The sequence below is a fragment of the Bos javanicus genome, chromosome 1 (assembly GCF_032452875.1).
Source record: "Bos javanicus breed banteng chromosome 1, ARS-OSU_banteng_1.0, whole genome shotgun sequence".
Lineage (NCBI taxonomy): Eukaryota > Metazoa > Chordata > Mammalia > Artiodactyla > Bovidae > Bos > Bos javanicus.
In genome coordinates this window covers 66627105-66646773 of record NC_083868.1, presented here as the reverse complement: position 1 = coordinate 66646773, position 19669 = coordinate 66627105, and the positions used below count along the sequence as shown (strand labels likewise).

Below are 19669 nucleotides of genomic sequence, written 5' to 3'. Positions count from 1 at the left end.
ATAAACTGGAAAACCTCCAGGAGATGGCCTTCACAACAAGCATGGTCTCAATATGTCTCTGCAGAACAACATGAGACTGAGGAAAGGAGTCAAAGGTTGAAAAAGAGGAGTCTGGGTATATTTACAATTAGCTGAAATATATTAGGTATATAATTAGGTGTAACTTCTATACCTAATCTGCCCACCTATACACAAAGAAAGTATTTAAAAATCAGTTGTTGATAAAAGTAAAATGTCCACAGGGTAGTGCTCTTACTCTCCTCTTTGCACAGTTCTGTAAGCAGACACACCATAGTCTTCATCAACAATGAGGGATGCATCTGTACCCAGGGAGACATTGACCTTTTCATGCAAAGTGTTAACAAACCTAAGGATAATAGAGACATTGTTAGAGATTAGACAAACTCTCCCACCTGATAAACGGGCAGGGGCCTTTTCTGTTTTGTTTATTGCTGTATGCCCAGTGCCTAGAATAGAGGCTGGCACATGAAAGGTACATGATATATATTGTTAACTGAATGAATAAAGCAACTCACACAGAAGTAATTAGTAGTCTTAGCTGTCCCTATCTTTTTCTTTCCTCAGGTATTAGCTTTTTGTCTGCCACATCATCACCTGATCTCAACTGGGATGACACTATCGTGATCACTCATGGCAGTTTGAGCCTCCTCAGTAACCCAGCTTAGGTGCACCTATTTCTTTCTGTTTTCTAATGATGGAATTCATCAATTGAAGCTCAAAAAGGAAAATAATTATGTATATATAAATACATATTAGTATTTATATAAAACTGATACTTTATTTTATAAATGAAGTCTGATTTGCTTTACACAAAACTCAGACTCCCAACCCACAGTAGGTTAAGCTATCATTGTTTTGGGTCTTCAGACAAACTTGAACTCTTCCAGAACCATCTTTTTAGTCTTTTGAACCTGAGCCCCTAAATTGTTCCCTCTGTTTCAATTTTTGGTACCATTTGTGTTAGTCCCTGGCTCATGGGATTAGAAGGGCAATTCCCTCTAAAACCGTTGATGTTGATTCCTGGACCTTTGATCATCCTGCACTAACCTAGAAATTGCTCCCTTTCATCCTTACTGGAGGTTTCCATTGCTCTCTGACCCAGGGAAGACATATTTTGATCTGTTTACTTTTTCTGAAAATCATGGAAAGGCAGATTATTATGACTGTTCCAGCCTTCAGTGAAATTCAAATTTTTCATTAAAAGTTCTCCTCTAAAATGCTATTCTCTATAGCAACCATCTAATCTTGATGGCCATAGGCACATGCATCTGTCTATTTTATGTCAGATTCCTGCCCCTGTGAGCAAGTGACCTCCTCAGGGCTTCATCTCTGTTAACTGTCCCAGATAACCTTCAACCTTATCTAGATTCAAAACCAAGTTTTTTGACTCCAAGTATGTTACCTTTACTAAACCATGATGCCTCTATAGGTTCATTTTAAATTTTACTTTAAAAACATAGTAACTATAAAAGATATTCAACTTCCAGTAATGAAGGGAGAAATATTTACTTCTAAATTTCTCTCTGAGGATCACAGACAGGAAGTACTTAATTTTTTTCTTAAGAGCAAGATAAGTGCATAAAATTCAGTAGAAGCAATCCATGTGACAGAGCACAGAGGGGCATACATAGACACAGGGTCATTTTTGATTACCATTGAGAAAGCAAGCCAAAAGACTTGGTTTTGAATCTGTGCCTCTCAGTTCCCTGGGGAAATGCCTTGACACCAATCCTCCTGACATTCTAGGAAAGAGCATCCTAGTACAAGACAATCAGAATGTGAAGTTCTGTAGACAGACACATTGTGATATTTCAATTGGAAATGGAAATTCTGTTTTTTTGTCTTTAAGTGGCATCTCGAATAGTGTGGCATATTCTGCAGAATGAAGAATATGGGGTCTCTTCTGAAGCCCCACAGCTCAGAAGAGACCCCAGATTCAAGAGAACAGAGAGGCCTGGGTCTCCTTGACATCCAAACCTCATGGCTGTCATCCCATTGGTTGTTTTGTTTTCTTCATCCTTCACCTACAATAGAGGGAAGTAAAAATCAGTTATCAGTGTCTAGAAGGAAGTGATAATCATAAAATTTGATCATCAGATATGTCCTTGGTAAGATATTGATAAGCCAGTCATCATACTCTAAGATAATTTGGAAATTAGGCCATTCCTCACTTACCATCATGCTAGAAATACTTTCCCCATCTTCTCGAATGATCAGGGTGTACCATATTTTCTCCTCCACAGAATGATCAGTGTAGACAGACACATTGTGATATTTCAATTGGAAGTGGAAATTCTGGCTTTTTGTCTTCAAGTAGAGTTTGGAATAGTGTGGCATATTCTGCAGAATGAAGAGCCTGTTACATTCACCTTCTACTCCACCTTGAACACTGCAATCTCATAGCAAACCAGGGCAGTTGACCTCATCAGATATTTTCAACATTACTCTTTAACTTCATAATACCATTTCTGGTAATCTATCATAGGATGAATTACAGGCATGAATAAAGACTTATGAGTAAGGATGTTCATAATAGGATTACTTATAATAATTAAAATACCAATAAGGAAATATTTTACTAAACTATGATATTTCCACAGAATGGAGTATTATGTATCCATTAACACCACATACTCAAAGTTTATCTAAGGACACAGGAAAATGCTTTTGATGCAGTTTATCTTAAGAAAAATTCAAAGTCAATACAGCATATAGTGTTTCAATACTTTAAAAAAATTTGTTTATTCATTTATACAAAACTGCTATCTATAATTCATCTCTGTGTGATGGACTTATAGGTGGATTTTATATCTGTTAACACACTCCCTAATTTTTAATAATAAATGTATATCTTATTAGAGCATTTTTAAATGAATATTTCAGAATATATATAATATAGAAGTGAAAATATGCAAGCCAAACTCTTCCACAGGGTGTGTGTAGGAAGCAGTTTGAAATACTAAAACAAATTACTACCTATTGAGAGCTTACAATGTCTCAGACTTTATGCTAAGCACTTTACGTATAATATTTATCCTTACAACAGCTTATGACATAAAAACTACTGCCATTTTACAGATGATAAAACTGAGGCTTAGAGATACAAATAACTTGTTCAAGGTCTTATAACTACAGAGTGACAGAATCAGGAATTGGATTGGGGCACTTCGACTTAACAAATGCATGCTATAAACCACTGTATTATGCTGCTGCCTTGGCACATAATCTGAATGTGTTTCTAACTCACTCAAGTCCATATGTCACCTGGAAAGATTTGATGGACTCTGCCAACAGAGTATTATTTTCATCGCCGAGCACTGTTACCTTCACCTCATCATCTGCCAGATTTAAGACTTGTAGGAAAATCTCTTGGGAATCTGGCTGGTGTGGGGCCATTTCCTTAGGACAGAGAACACATGTTAGAATTACCAACAAATCACCCGTGAGATACAATGAGATCATATACTGCAGTACTATCTTGATAGCCAAGATTATCTAGTCAAGAGGACACAGTTTTCTACCTCTAAAGAGCATTTGGCTTTGAAAACTCTGAAGGCAGTTTGGAGCAGGAATCTCCACCTCACTGTAGTAAGCACTGATCAGAGCAGTTCAGTCGCTCAGTCATGTATGACTCTTTGTGACCCCATGAACTGAAGCACACCAGTTTCCCTGTCCATCACCAACTCCTGGAGTTTGCTCAAACTCATGTCCATTGAGTTGGTGATGCCACCCAACCATCTCATCCTCTGACATCCCCTTCTCCTGCCTTCAGTCTTCCCAGCATCAGGGTCTTTTCCAATGAGTCAGCTCTTTGCAGTAGGTGGCCAAAGTATTGGAGTTTCAGCTTCAGAATCAGTCCTTCCAATGAATATTCAGGATTGATTTCCTTTAGGATTGACTGGTTTGATCTTGCAATCCAAGGGACTCTCAAGAGTTTTCTCCAACACCACAGTTCAAAAGCATCAGTTCTTCAACACTCAGCTTTCTTTATGGTCCAACTCTCACATACATACATGACTACTGGAAAAAACCATAGCTTTGATTAGATGGACGTTTGTTGGCAAAGTAATGTCTCTGCTTTTTAATATGCTGTCTAGGTTTGTCATAGCTTTTCTTCCAAGGAGCAATCACCTTTAATTTCATCATTGCAGTCAACATCTGCAGTGATTTTGGAGCCCAAGAAAATAAAGTCTCTCACTGTTTCCCCATCTATTTCCCATGAAGTGATGGGACTGGATGCCATGATCTTAGTTTTCTGAATGTTGAGTTTTAAGCCAGCTTTTTCACTCTCCTCTTTCACTTTCATTAAGAAGCTCTTTAGTTCCTCTTCACTTTCTGCCATAAGGGTGGTGTCATCTGCATATCTGAGGTTATTGATATTTCTCCTGGCAATCTTGATTCCACCTTGTGCTTCATCCAGCCTGGCATTTCACATGATGTACTCTGCATATAAGGCAAATAAGCAGGGTAACAATATACAGCCTTGACTTACTTCTTTCCTGATTTGGAACCAGTCTGTTTTTCCATGTCCAGTTCTAACTGTGGCTTCTTTACCTGCATATAGATTTCTCAGGAGGCAGGTAAGGTGGTCTGGTAGTCCTATCTCTTGAAGAATTTTCCACAGTTTGTTGTGACCACACAGTCAAAGGCTTTGGCATCGTCAATAAAGCAGAAATAGATGGTTTTCTAGAACTCTCTTGCTTTTTTGATGATCCAACAGATGTTGGCAATTTGATCTCTGGTTCCTCTGCCTTTTCTAAATCCAGCTTGAACATCTGGAAGTTCTCGGTTCATGTACTGTTGAAGCCTGGCTTGGAGAATTTTGAGCATTACTTTGCTAGCATGTGAGATGAGTGCAATTGTGCAGTAGTTTGAGCATTCTTTGGCATTGTCTTTCTTTGGGATTGGAATGAAAACTGACCTTTTCCAGTCCTGTGGCCACTGCTGAGTCTTCCAAATTTGCTGGCATATTGAGTGCAGCACTTTAACAGCATCATCTTTTAGGATTTGAAATAGCTCAACTGGAATTCCATCACCTCCACTAGCTTTGTTCATAGTGATGCTTTCTAAGGCCCACTTAACTTTATATTTCAGGATGTCTGGCTCTAGGTGAGTGATCACACTATCGTGGTTATCAGTGTCATGAAGATCTTTTTTGTATAGCTCTTCTGTGTATTTTTGCCACCTCTTCTTGATATCTTCTGCTTCTGTAGTCTTTTCCTACTCCAGGGGATCTTCCTAACTCAGGAATTGAACCCACATCTCCTGCATAGCAGGCGGATTCTTTATCAACTGAGCTGTCAGGGAATCCCCCATAAGCACTGATGCCAGGTAACAAACTCCATGCTTTTTGACTTGGCTGTGGCCCCATACATCATTCCCCAATAGTGACTATTCAACCTGCCAAAAGGTATTTGAATGTTTGGTAAGGTATCAAAGAGATGATTATATATCTTGGATACTGGTGTTTGGAAATTCCTACATCATTCAGGTGGGAGGTGGGCTTCATTTTACACTGCTGCTCTACTCCTATATCTACTCATTTGCCACAAATACTTATAATGCACTTTCTGTAAAACAGCTACTGTGGTAGGGCCCAGTGAATCAAGATTGAACAAGTCAGAAAAATGAACAAAATAGATATGATCCTGCCCTCATGGAGCTTAAGATTTACTGTACTCACATTAATTTTTATCTCTACAGCAGCAGCAACTGCAAAAGCCAGGCATGCTAGGATCATACCAACAGCCATTTTCCTAAGTGATCTGTAGAGGAAACAGTGGCAATTATACCTAAACTGTAGGTGCTAAAGAATAAAATCTAAACCCCCTTAGCTTACCTAATTTGTTCTCAATTACTTTCAAAGTATTTCCTAGTACTCCCCTTCATATATCCTTCTTTCTACCTTTACTTGAGTCACACTGAACTATTCTTTGTAACACACCAAATTTCCCATCTTTATTTATGATGGTTTTTCTATCTATTATATCATAATAGAAAAAAGAATAGTAATATAGCCAGAATTATTGAACATTTACCATATATACCAGTTACTATATATTACCTTCTTTTCCTCTTCTTTATAAGTTTTTCTTGACGCTGGCCACTCTCTTCCATCTCTGCATTTCCTGGCACTTTGTTTCCCTTCTTAGGCTTAACATATTAACTTAACATAATTCATCTTGTGCAATAACATTGCATATTTTCTAGCTCCCTTACTGAAGGATAAACTCCTTAGGAGCAAGATTTGTGCTTTTACAAAGCACTTGGTGCTCAATGAATGAGTAAATGGCAAAAAGTCATTTGAATATATAAAATGATGATCAAAAGGAAATTGCTATTAAATCAGAAATTATAAATGACTTAACACCCTCCTCTGTCAAACTTTACAAAGAATAACACTTCTATTTAGAAAGGGGGAAAATAGTTTCTATCCCCATTCTTATATGAGGTCTTTCATTTGTTTCATAGGGACAGTAAGAGATTTAAAGGTATTAGTTAATCATCAAAGACTTTGAACTTCTTTGAAGAAGCAACTTTTAAGTATAAAGCAACAAGTTGGTTTAGGAGACGAATCACATACTTTTGACTTTCCATGAAGTGTACTCCTAACTTTTCAACATCACATATGTAAATCTGCAGTAATGGCTTGGAATCTCTAAGTTAAGAATTAATTAGATCTAATTCCCATCCTCCAGTGTTAATGGGCATTTAATCTAATGTGGATAAACAGAAGCAGAAAAATGATAAACCAAAATAAATCATTACTAAGCAGAAAAGATACTGACTCTTTATCAAACTGGGCAAATTATGAGTCAATTTGGAGTAACATAGGCATAGTGAACACTTGTGTGCATGCTTGTTAAGTTGCTTCAGTCATGTCTGACTCTTTGTGACCCCATGGACTGTAGCCTGTTGGTCTTCTATGTCCATGGGATTCTCCAGGCAAGAATACTGGAGTGGGTTGCCATGCCCTCTTCAAGGGGATCTTCCTGACCCAGGGATTGAACCCGTGTCCCTTATTTCTCCTACATTGGCAGGCAGATTCTTTACCACTAGCGCCACCTGGGAAGCCCATAGTGAGCACTTACGTGAAGTTAATGCCACACTTGGAGACCAGACGATAAATGACAAGGTCAAACAATGGTATGAAGATAAGAACCAAAAAGGGATTTAGCACCTGTAACATGATGGTAAAAAGAATTAGTTACAAGTGTTCTATTATGAGTGTAGCATGTGCTTTCATCTGCATGTGTGCATACTCTCTCACATCCAAACACACTTTCATCATACAGTGTACAGAATGATTCCGCATCTTTCAGTCCCTTTATACCCAAGATGTATTACCCCTGCATAGCACGTTAGCTTCCAAATATTCCAAGGAACAAGTTTCACTCTGCACTGGTTTTTCTGTCAATTAATTAGGAGTTCTTCCCTCCCATTTGCTCTGATCTTATCCAGTTTCACAACCAAGGGAAAAAATGTCATGGTCAGGAGAAAGGAAAGAGAGAAGAAGGAATTGGGGATTGTTGAACAAAACAAAGAGTTAAAAATAACTGGAAGTCACCAATAAACAGGGCTTCTGAATTCATTGCTCACACAACAAAGTGTTATATTTCCTTTGACAACATCATACTTGACATGGAAAAAAAAAATCCAATGCTTACACTTTCCCTGTGAGTTCAAAACTCCCTGGAGTTTTTGCAGGAGCTACTTGCTTAAGGGAAGATATGAAAGAGAAGTGTGAGGCTTAAAGATAATATTTTCATCACTATGTTTAGCCCTCCTCAGCATAGAAGGAAAAAAACCCATCAAATTATGGTTGGTAATCCTCCTACTACACGTAAAGTTACAGATAAGGGAAAAAATAAGTACCCAAGAATATAGAGAAGTCTCCTACCTGCATCTGATCAGGCTGAAGCACAAAGAAACCCTGAAACATGACAACAAATCACATGAAGATATTGGCATAAAGACAAAAAAAGCCTAGATCAACAATCTTGTTAATTAGCAGGTGAGAAGCATAAGATAATATCCATCAGGTCTTTGGTTCAGAGCCACTATTATCCTTGTAAAGGTATGTGGGGGAATAGGCTGGAATAGAAGCTCAGACTATGGCTTCTGAAGGCAGATGGGCATAAGGGAGAATCTTATTTTCTGTGCACTATGCTTTTTTAACTTGAGAGAGAATAGAGTCAGGGTGTTTTTATTCATCTCAGTAACTGTAGTTGTGGCGGTAAAGATGTGAAGGACAAAAAGGTATCATGGTTAGGGTGAAGTCTCCAATGGACACACAGTGTTTTTAAAGTTTGACCCTTCAGAGGGTCAAAAGGAAGACACCATGGTAAATCCTGGACAGCCAGAGGAAGGGAAAAGATGAAATTATATTAGGCAAGCTCCAAACAGACTGGCTTATAAAACCCTGGCATCATTCCACCCTGCCTTCTTCACAAGTGAGATGGCAGGAGAACATACAATAATCTAGGCAGCGGGAATAAATGAGAGAAGAATTTGTCAATGAATGAAAATTTTAAAAAGAGAAAATTTTGTTTAAAATTTTCCCATTATTTCTGTATCCATGAATAAAATATCCCACCTCTGGATACCTGCTGTGAACCCTGCCTGAGAGGCTGGGCCAACTGTGTTGTCACAGCAATCAGTTGTGCCCTGGGGTGCCTGGTGGTGGTGGTTTGGTTGCTAAGTCATGTCCAACTCTTGCGAGTCCATGGACTGTAGCCTGCCAGGCTCCTCTGTCCATGGAATTCTCCAGGCAAGAATACTGGAGTGGGTTGCCATTTCCTTCTGCAGGGGAGCTTCCTGACCCAGGAATCAAACCCAGGTCTCCTGCATTGAAGGCAGATTCTTTACTGACTGAGGTAAGAGGGGAGCTTTGGTGGGGCATAGTTGGAAGGAAACATCCATTCCCCAGGCTTCATTTGCTCCCTATCTACTCCCTATCACTATCCACTCCCTATCACTTCATTTGCTATTGTCTCAGTGCTTCCTGTATACACTGAAACCTTTCCATCCTTACCTTTCTGATTTTCAAAGATAAGATTCTGTCTTATAATAGTCACTTTGCCTATCCAGTAACTTCATGCTAAAGGTATAATCTTATGTCACTTTTTAGGCAAAAACACAAATAAATTTTCCCTTAGTGTGGATTAAAAATAAATGATAGACTTCTCTGGGAAAAATCTCTTCTACTCACCAAATTCCCATTCATCCTGGTGGCTTGCAAGGTCCATCGTGAGCCCTACAGCAAACAGATGCTATTAGAGGAAATCCCTTTCCTTTGAGAGAGAAGGGGCTGGAAGAGGTAGTTTTCAAAAGAACTATTCTTACCTGCTGATCCAAAAGTGCCCAGAACATGGGCAATGGGATATAAAGGAACAGTACCCTGGTCAGTGCCTTCACATCCATAATGAGCTGCTTCTGCAAAGAGGAGGAAGAAGGAATAGGCTGAATTGGCAAGTAAGAATTTCTTGCTTGGAGTAGAAATGGCCCAGAACAGTAAGAGAAGAGGTCAAATAATAGTAGGAGAGAATCAGTTTGGTTATTAGGAAAAACGCTATGGAGGCATCAGATGTTTCTGCAGTTCAACTTACTGGGTATTTCTCAGCTGCCCAGTCCAGCCAGTGCTCTCGCTTGGGACTGTCCCCAGAATGGTTCTTGAAACGGCTGGAAATGGCAAACTAGGGCAGAGCATAGATATCAGAAGAGAGGAAAAAAAACAAACAAAAAACCCTTCCCCTGCCTTTTCCATTTCACTGTATCTTCCCTTAGACACACATACTTTTGACTGACTTAATCTAACCTTTTGATTTCATCACACATTGAATTTCAGAATATTTGAAATACAATTTTAACATATGTAACTACATTTCAGAAAACTTTTGCCAGTTTTTAAAAATGATTATATTATTTTTAGCTTGGAGAAGGCAATGGTACCCCACTCCAGTACTCTTGCCTGGAAAATCCCATGGACGGAAGAGCCTGGTAGGCTGCAGTCCATGGGGTCGCTAAGAGTCGGACCTAACTAAGCGACTTCCCTTTCACTTTTCACTTTCATGCATTGGAGAAGGAAATGGCAACCCACTCCAGTGTTCTTGCCTGGAGAATCCCAGGTACGGGGGAGCCTGGTGGGCTGCCATCTATGGGGTCGCACAGAGTCGGCACGACTGAAGCGACTTAGCAGCAGCAGCAGCAGAGGCATCGAATGATGTTTGATCAACCCCACTTTCCAAAAGTCACAGAAGCAGTGCAGAGGTCATTGAGAAAAGTGTATAGCCATGTTTAAAGGCCTATAGGCTCAGAACAGCCTTTCTTTTCTTGTGATTGAAAAAGGTAGGCAAACAAGTCATGAACTTACCCAGATACATTTGACCACTTGATTCAGTATGTTTCCTTCAGGAGGTGGTTTTCTGTATAGTTTACTTCCCATTGCAAACACAACTGCAGTAGATAAACAAAGTTCTTAGCTTCTCATTTAGCACATTTAGTTGTCAACACTAAGGACACACTGCTGAAATGTAGGAATGATTGACACATCTCATAAAGGGTGGAAACTGACTGATGCTCCCTGACTTTGGAGTCATAAAAACTATGGGAGCAAGAGAAAAATAAAATGGTCAATGTGTAGACTTTCCTGTAATCACAGAGATGAAAGTCACCTCTGAATTCTCCGTCTTCTATCTCATCTCTACATCTAATATATTATCAACTTTCACTGACCCTCTGTCTTCAGTGTATTTCCTGCCTGTCCCCTCTCTGCATCCCCAGGGCTATGACTCGTATAGGACCTCACAACTTCTACCCTCTATTTTCAAAATGGCCACCAAGTAGTTTCTTAATCCCTGTTCGTTTCTCCTTATCTGCCGCCAAATTAAAATCTTGTTTCCAAGACCTACCTAGTAAGTCCTAACTCCTGAAATGGATTTTCCCAAATTCATTATTATCCTGATGGTTATTATTATCAATAATGATCTCTTGAAGGTTTATTATTATATGTAAAGTGTAAAGCATTTTAATAGTACTAATTTAAACTGAAAAGGATTTTACACATAAAGAAATCAAGGGTTAAGGAGTTAAGCAAGTTGTACAAGATTGCACAGATGGAAATTGCCAGAAACTACACTGTTTTTCATTATTTATTTTTGAAATCACTAAACTTTGTTCGGAGAAGGCAATGGCACCCCACTCCAGTACTCTTGCCTGGAAAATCCCATGGACAGAGGAGGTTGGTGGGCTGCAGTCCATGGGGTTGCTAAGAGTAGGACACGACTGAGTGACTTCACTTTCACTTTTCACTTTCATGCATTGGAGAAGGAAATGGCAATCCACTCCAGTGTTCTTGCCTGGAGAATCCCAGGGACGGAGGAGCCTGGTGGGCTGCTGTCTATGGGGTCACACAGAGTTGCACACGACTGAAGTGACTTAGCATGGCCTTCTTATTGTTGATTTAAAAAAAAAAGTTCAGATAAAGAATGCTAATCCTGAGAGACAAGTGGGCAGATAAAAAAGGTATGTTGACAAGCAGAAAATTTTGGATGGGAAATAGACAGCTCTTGAAACTAATAATGATCCTAGAAAGGGGATGAACTTCTCAGGAATTCTGGTCTAAAATGGACAATGGAGTGATAAAAAGAAGGTCAGGTGATCAACTTGACAAGGTCACACTTAAATTTGAAGGCCACTTAACTGATGAAGATGGGTAGGTACCCTGAGTTTCTCTAACATTTACTTCCACTAGTAGACATTGTTGCCTCTTACTTCACAAAGAAAATAGAAGGCTTCAAATGAAAACTCCCTCAACTGCCACCAAATCTATTAATATTTGTATCCATACCCAGCCCCTCCTCTCTCCAGTTACGTGAAGGTAATGTTCCTCCTCTTGTGTAAATACAATTCTACCATGTGTGCTTTCGTATTGATCATACTGTCTTGCCTTACATCTTCAACATCTTTCTTTACTGGAGTGTTCCTAATAATAATCAAGCATGCTTAATATCCTCTCCTGACTCCATGTCACCTTTCAGCTATAACTTCTTACTGTTTCCTCTTTCATTCATTTTATTCACTTCCCAACCTGCTCTAATTATTCTTGAAACTCCACCAGTCTACCATAACTGTTATCATCAAATCAAAGACCTTTGTGTCCCCTTATTTAATGGACATTTTTCACCCTTATCTTGCTTTCCCAGTCAGTAACATTTGTTACTCTGAATGATTCCCTTCCTGAAATCCTCTTGGTATCAAAGGTAGAACTACTATTCCTTTGGACATTTGTTTTTAGTCTCATCTGTGGGCTTTCCCCCCTCTACCTGACTTTTTTTGTTTAACTGCTGAATCCTTTACCTAATTCAAATACAAAATTTGAGTCAACACATTTTCATCTTAAAGGAAATACAACAACTTATAAATAAGTGCTGGCTTGTATAAAAGTATGCCTAACACTGAATAATCTCTTTAATATTAATAATATAAATATATCAAGAGTTGACAATCCACATATTGGAGAAACTAATTACTATTAAGTTTTCATTACAATAAGACTCATTCCCATACAGATTTGAAACATTATTCTAAAGGTTTATGCCATGGAGATTGTCCCCTAAAGATCTGATTGCGTTATTACTGAAATCACCCTGGTTTCAAAATGCCACGTTCTGTTTTATACCTCTTCATTTGCGGTTTTTTTCCCTACCTGGAGAGCCCTTCCCCAACTTTTCTTTAGTGAATCTTTATTTGAATGGCTTCAGCGCAACTTATTTATTGCCTTTGCTGTACATCCTTGTAGATATCTTTATTTCTGCACTTATCACAGTGAAGAGAACTTAATTTTTCACCAGGACAACAAAATTCCTTGTAAATACTTGCCATAACTTGCTTCTTTCTAATGCCTGGTGCTTAGCTCATTTGTTTGTCTTTTAAATATTGGTATTCCTCAAGGTCCTATACTTGTTCTCCTTTATCATACTCTTAGTCATTCCATCTATTTTCCTGACTTAATTGCTATCCATATACTAATAGCTCCGGCTCTATATCTATAGCCCAGACATTTATTCTGGACTTTAAACCTGTATTTCCAAATAAATATAGATTTAAAAGTTTGGTACTCCCAATTAGATGTTCCAAAAACATCTAAATGTTACATGTCCAAAACTAAATTCATTAGTATTGCCCCAAACCTAGTCTCCCTTAGAGCATACTCCTACTATCCACCCATTTGCTCAAGTCAGAATGCTGCATTCAATACTGGCTTATCTTCTCTCTTACTTTCACACATCTAATCATATCAAGTTTGTCAGTTCTGTCAGTGCTGAAGAAGGTGAGCCAAGGTAGGCACTCACCTTGAGCACAAAATTTAAGGAAGTACCCAAAATTCAATAATCAAGACAAAGAGTATCCTTTGTCTCACCCTTAATCCATTCTTTTTCCACATTACAGTCAGAAATACCACTGAAAAATAAACATCTAACGATCATACCTCTATTTAAAACCCTTTTGAAGCTCCCTACTATTCTCCTGATAAAGTTCTAATTCCTTAATAAGTTAAAAGCCTTTCATTATCTGGTTTCTGTCAGTTTCTCCTCTTTCTCCTCTGTTCCTTCAAGGCCTTCAAATATGTCATACTATTTCTCAACCCTTTGTCTTATAGATACCATGTCCTATTTCTGTTTCACTTTCAATCTCTTCTTTGATTAACTGCTGTTAATGCTTTAGGTCTTACCTTCCCTATCATTTCTTTAGGCAAAGCTTTTCTGAGCCTCAAAGTCTTAGGTATCCCTCTGTGTTCTTATAGCTTCCTCTGTATTTCTCTAGTTGTGACATTGATGATACTATATTGAAAGATCCTGTTTACTTATCTGTCTCCCTCTTCCTGCTGGACCAAATAAATCCTTTGAAAGCATAAATTCTGTAGCTACCTAATTCAACAACGTGATCCCAGTACCTAGCACAGAATCTAACACATTAAATGTTCATTAAATAGATGTTTGTTGAATGAATTAATGAGTGAAAAAATCAAATAAATGAAATTATAGTGAAAAATCAGAGAACTGATTTATTAGTACCCAGAAAACTGAAGTAACTAATGATGACAGCTAACACTTAACATTTAACATTCAATTAAACATTTCATAATTTGTAAACATTTCAAAAGCATCTCTTTTGATCTTCATAATTACTATGATATGTAAATAATATTGTGCAATGATCCAGAGAAAAAGACATAGTACTAATCAGGAAAACTAGGAATATATTTGGCTTTGAAGAGAGAAGGAAGCAGAATGTATTATCACTGGGCCCTAAACTAACACATAAATTTCCTTGGAATTAGAATTGCAACTTGCCTGAGTAATATTATTATCCCCCAAACTCTGTTTGAAAAGAATCAGCTGAGCCTCTGGGCTCTTTATCCTTTATTGAGCTCTTTATGTGTTTGGACTGGATATCCTCCAGGGGGGTGTCACCCACAGGCTCAGTGTGAGAACAGGTTTCCAGGTCAATGATTAAAAACAATCATGTCCAAGTTTCCCCTTAGACTGTTTAAACTAAGCAACGCATATATTCCTCTTCCTCTTCCATTGCTGGTTTCTCAGTGGAAAAGAGAATGCCATTTGATCTAAGTTGCATCAGTTTTCCCCTACTTATTCAACTCCTCTTATTCTCTTTGCTCAGGAGCAAACTTCTTGGAAGCATTGCAGAGCAAGGCAGAAACAGCTGACCCTAGAAGCTTTAAAAGTCCCAAAAAGTTTTTACATCTTCCAGTTACCAGATAGTTATCAGATGAAATAAGCTGGTTCAAGAGGAAGGATTATTTTCTTTGCTTCATTATATATTGCAATGTAGATCAGTACATCTCAACTGTGACTACAATTAGAATCAACTAGATACTTAAAAAATTTTAGATGCCACAGCCGTATCCCACAGAGATCCTGATTTATTTGGTTCTACATGGCATCCAAGGATCAGTCTTTTTAAAACTCTCAGGAAGCTTATTATATAACTGTGGGCACTATTTTTTTTAAGGCTTCTAACTTTATTCAGTTAATTTATCTACAATGTCTAGGGGAAACCCCTACAATAACACCTAATAGGTTTGCGTGAGGACTAAATAAAATAGTCTGTGTATAGTGCTTACTCATGCTTTCCACGTGGAAAGCATCAGTGGTTATTAGTTTCCTTCACTGCACTTACCAAGAGCTATCAGCATAAGCAATCCTGGAACTCCAAAAGCCAATGCGTAGCAGTCCTTCCCAAAACACTGCACATCTCCTACAGGAAAAAACAGAACCAAATTAATCCTGAATCTTAAATTTTTGATGTTCTGTTCTGTAAGCTCAGGTTTTTGAGGTCATAGACATAGCCATCTTCTTTCCTCCCAACACCTAATCCATAATCCTTCTTTTGGGCCAGACAAATCAAGATTAAAAGAAATTCGCTCAGATTTTCAAACTCATATAAAAGGAGAAGGTGGACAGTAAGAAGCCTTGAATGGAATTCTGGCTGGGCAGAGTAAAGCTTATACAGAGGCCCTCAGAAAAGATCCCAACCTCTCAGCATGGGTGTGACAAATGTAGAAATCAAGCTCCCTGCATTGATGGAGAGGTAGAAGACTGAGAAGTATCTAGTCCGTTCCTCTGCCTGAAAAAAAAAAAAAAAAAAAAGCCAAAACAGGACAAATCATCAGTTCAATGTGCCTCCTTGGTCCACCCCCCACCTCTTCAGACTCATTAAGAGGTACGATTCAGATACTGTCTCCAAAGTATGTGAATGTCATATTAGATATTTTAACACATATCTTGCTGACCAAAAATAAACATTTCTCTATCTTTCACACCCTAGTACAATCATCTTTAACATTTTTTTACCCTTTTATATTGGCAAAAATGATCATCTTGTATACTATGTCTATGTACTGTGTCCTATAGTGTTTATTCTAGTATTAGTCTCTGTATTAAATTTCTGTTTCAGTAGGTTGAGAGTTCCTTTAGAGCAGAAAAAAAAAAATTACTTTCTGTAATCCTCACAAGCATCACTAGCATAGCACCTGTCTTATCTTAGATTCAGTAAATGTTTATTAAACTGAATTAAGTTAGTGAATGAGTGGCTGAGTTAAATAATAGATTTTGTGGAATGTGTGGTAGGAATAGGACTAGAATATGGAACAGTTGAGTAAATTGTTGATCAAACAGAATAATTTACCTAATGCTCATGGGAAGTCTGCCAGAGACTATTAAAGAAAGTCTGTGGGCTGGGCAGTGGCCAGTGGAAACTTGGAAGTGGGTTTGTCCTATTACTGAAATATCTTTGTGGAGCACTTACAAAATGAAGCAGCTTTCAAATAAAGTTGCTGACACTTTATTCATTATGCACTTCTGTGCTTCATTCTGACTCCCCTGACACATCAGCACAATCTCCATTTTCCATTTATGGTGTGTTCTGCTTCCTCTTCTGGTCCCCATTTAAACCTGCTCCATTCATCTATGTGTAGAATTCATTGTGCATAGAATCCCATTTGCCAGAGTTTGGTGATTTCTCTAAGGTGAGCAAGCAATTATAATCTATGAACCCTTGGGTAGATAAAGAATATTAAAAAAAAAAAGAATATAAAATAACCCACATGGTCTGAAAGGTTAGAGAAATGCAGGAAGACATGATACAGAGAAAGAACAAGAGTAAAAAACAAACATGATAAAAGAAACATGATAAATAGCTATAGAAGAGAGAATAATACATGAAGACTGTCAAAAAGGAAAACTGAGAGGTAAAAAGAGGAAGCTAGAAATGTTGGTTGATCTAAGAATAGAGTATTTTCCTTGCCTAGTTGTCACTGCTTCCTTAACAGGTATGTTTTTACCTTTATTCATACTGTCCCCCCATCCCCCATGGACAGTGGAAAGTGTCTAGGAAAAGAAGGAATGATCATCAAGACAGGATCATCTAAAGATATTCATTCTGTTTTATTCCAAATGGTCATTTTCTCCTTCATAGAATCCCAAAGCTAGAGATGCTTATATCATCTCCAAACTACTTACCACCTCCCATTCCCAAAGTGATGACCATGTAACTTCTTAAATACCTTAAGTGAGAGTGAACTCATTAATATTTGAAGTTTTTCCTTTCACCAAGTGAAAAGCTAACTTCCTATAGCTTTCTCTCATTGATCTTTGGTTTAATTACTGACATCCTTCCAATATCTATATAAAGGGAGTAACTCAGAAGGTAAAGAATCTGCCTGCAATGCAGGAGACATAGGTTTGATCCCTGGGTTGGGAAGATCCTCTGGAGAAAGAAATGGCAACCCACTCCAGTACTCTCACCTGGAAAATCCCATGGACAGGGATGCCTGGCGTGCTGCAGCCCATGGGGTCGCAAAGAGTTAGACACAACTGAGTGACTAAACAACAACTTCCAGTATCTATAGATAGTTATAATATTCTCTTTTAAGTCTTATCTTATCCAGTCTAAATATCTTCATTTCCATCAATTTTTCTTCCTAAGCTGCATCTTTTTAGTCCTGGTCATATTCCTTTGAAATGTTTCCATTTTTCTCTTCATTAATGATCAGTACCCAGCACTGAACACTACTCAGATATGTTCTAACTACTGGATCACTTCAGTCTTAGCAAATGGCTACCTGTCATTTAATGCCTGCTCTAATTCTTGAAAATACAGAAATGACAGGACTCTTACATGTTTTTCTTCAAATTGGTCTCCACCAAAAGCTGCCACACAGGGTTTGATACCTCCTGTCCCCAAAGCTATTAGACTCAGGCCGACCATTGACAGGACTCTGAAATGGAAATGTGAGAGTACTAACCATACTGATACTAAACACAACTGTAGAAATGGAATATAGAGCTATAAGAGAAAAAAATATGTGTACAAGGGCACGACCTCCTTCACATTTCTATATTGTGGGCACTTCCCAATGGCTTCCTCCTGGGAGAGACTCAGGAGCACTTATCTTCATAATCCTTGAGTTTCTGCCAGAAAGTATCATTACATGGGAAGATTTTGTCCCTGATAGTTTAATTTACCTCATGTGTACAACATATAGAAGCCGATACTCAAGGACCTCCAGAGTTAAGACTGTTCTCAGTATCATCATAGTCAAAGGGACATGTCAATAGAAAGACCTTGTGAACCTTTATCCCACATATTCTTAGTAACCACAAAATAAAATCTTAAGTTAGTCATAACTAATGGAAGAAATGTCAGTGATTTCTGATGGAACAACAATAATAAGGTATCTCAGTTCAGTTCAGTTCAGTTGCTCAGTCATGTCTGACTCTTTGCGACCCCATGAATTGCAGCACGCCAGGCCTCCCTGTCCATCACCAACTCCCGGAGTTCACTCAGACTCACGTCCATCAAGTCGGTGATGCCATCCAGCCATCTCATCCTCTGTCGTCCCCTTCTCCTCCTGCCCCCAATCCCTCCCAGCATCAGAGTCTTTTCCAATGAGTCAACTCTTCTCATGAGGTGGCCAAAGTACTGGAGTTTCAGCTTCAGCATCAGTCCTTCCGAAGAAATCCCAGGGCTGATCTCCTTCAGAATGGACTGGTTGGATCTTCTTGCAGTCCAAGGGACTCTCAAGAGTCTTCTCCAACACCACAGTTCAAAAAGCATCAATTCTTCGGCACTCAGCTTTCTTAACAGTCCAACTCTCACATCCATACATGACCACAGGAAAAACCATAGCCTTGACTAGATGGAGCTTTGTTTGCAAAGTAATGTCTCTGCTTTTCAATATGCTATCTAGCTTGGTCATAACTTTCCTTCCAAGGAGTAAGCATCTTTTAATTTCATAGCTGCAGTCACCATCTGCAGTGATTTTGGAGCCCAGAAGAATAAAGTCTGACACTGTTTCCACTGTTTCCCCATCTATTTCCCATGAAGTGGTGGGACCGGATGCCATGATCTTTGTTTTCTGAATGTTGAGCTTAAGCTAATATCCATTAAATCTCAAACAGAATTCTTAACTCAATGGAGAATACATGTCTAGCCACATTATAAACACAAATATATATAACCTGCTTCATGAACAAGTCTAATCCTCTCTGACTGAACCAACAAACGTCAGAGCCTATCAAGATTCTCTGGCATCATAAACATCAATAACTTAACAAAGAGGGACACAGCAACTGGAATATATGGAACTACACATAAATGGAAATAATTCAAGCTTTGAATATTAATTCTACAATACACTATAAAGAAGTATCATGGACATTTTTTAAAACTCTGTTAAAGTACAATGTGTGGATGGGTAAACAGGTGAAGGAATACGGAGGGCATGAAGATTTTCATGTCTTCAAGCATATGTAGATCTTCTGTGAAAAGGATGCTAACTGAGCATTCTACAAGTCTCCAAATATTTAATAAAAACACATGAGCTCAGATAAAGCAGGAAAGAGTTCAACTAGTTAAATATTTTTTCTTAACCAATTTGGTATAATAAAATAGTGACCCAGCAACCCCACTGCTGGGCATACACACTGAGGAAACCAGAATTGAAAGAGACACGTGTACCCCAATGTTCATCGCAGCACTGTTTATAATAGCCAGGACATGGAAGCAACCTAGACATTCATCAGCAGATGAATGGATAAGAACACTGTGGTACATATACACAATG

The 19669-nt window shown here is 38.4% G+C and overlaps 1 protein-coding gene and 1 long non-coding RNA gene across 3 annotated transcripts in view; one reads left to right on the top strand and one right to left on the bottom strand.

Annotated features, from left to right (window-relative positions):
- Positions 1 to 19669, top strand: part of LOC133239887 (uncharacterized) — a 79612-nt gene that overhangs the window by 13295 nt on the left and 46648 nt on the right. The gene's annotated exons all lie outside the window — the stretch shown is intronic.
- The window catches only part of SLC15A2 (solute carrier family 15 member 2), a 43115-nt gene that overhangs the window by 12240 nt on the left and 11206 nt on the right, over positions 1 to 19669 (bottom strand). For both annotated transcript variants that reach the window (XM_061403028.1, XM_061402930.1), the window contains 14 exons: positions 17722 to 17821; positions 15579 to 15669; positions 15223 to 15300; positions 10394 to 10476; positions 9630 to 9716; positions 9367 to 9456; positions 9233 to 9277; positions 7922 to 7954; positions 7113 to 7201; positions 5705 to 5786; positions 3286 to 3420; positions 2197 to 2361; positions 1999 to 2045; positions 257 to 367 (listed from right to left, as the gene is read on the bottom strand). In XM_061403028.1, the coding sequence (XP_061259012.1) occupies positions 257 to 367; positions 1999 to 2045; positions 2197 to 2361; positions 3286 to 3420; positions 5705 to 5786; positions 7113 to 7201; positions 7922 to 7954; positions 9233 to 9277; positions 9367 to 9456; positions 9630 to 9716; positions 10394 to 10476; positions 15223 to 15300; positions 15579 to 15669; positions 17722 to 17821 (1236 nt within the window). The remainder of the gene's footprint in view (positions 1 to 256; positions 368 to 1998; positions 2046 to 2196; positions 2362 to 3285; positions 3421 to 5704; positions 5787 to 7112; positions 7202 to 7921; positions 7955 to 9232; positions 9278 to 9366; positions 9457 to 9629; positions 9717 to 10393; positions 10477 to 15222; positions 15301 to 15578; positions 15670 to 17721; positions 17822 to 19669) is intronic.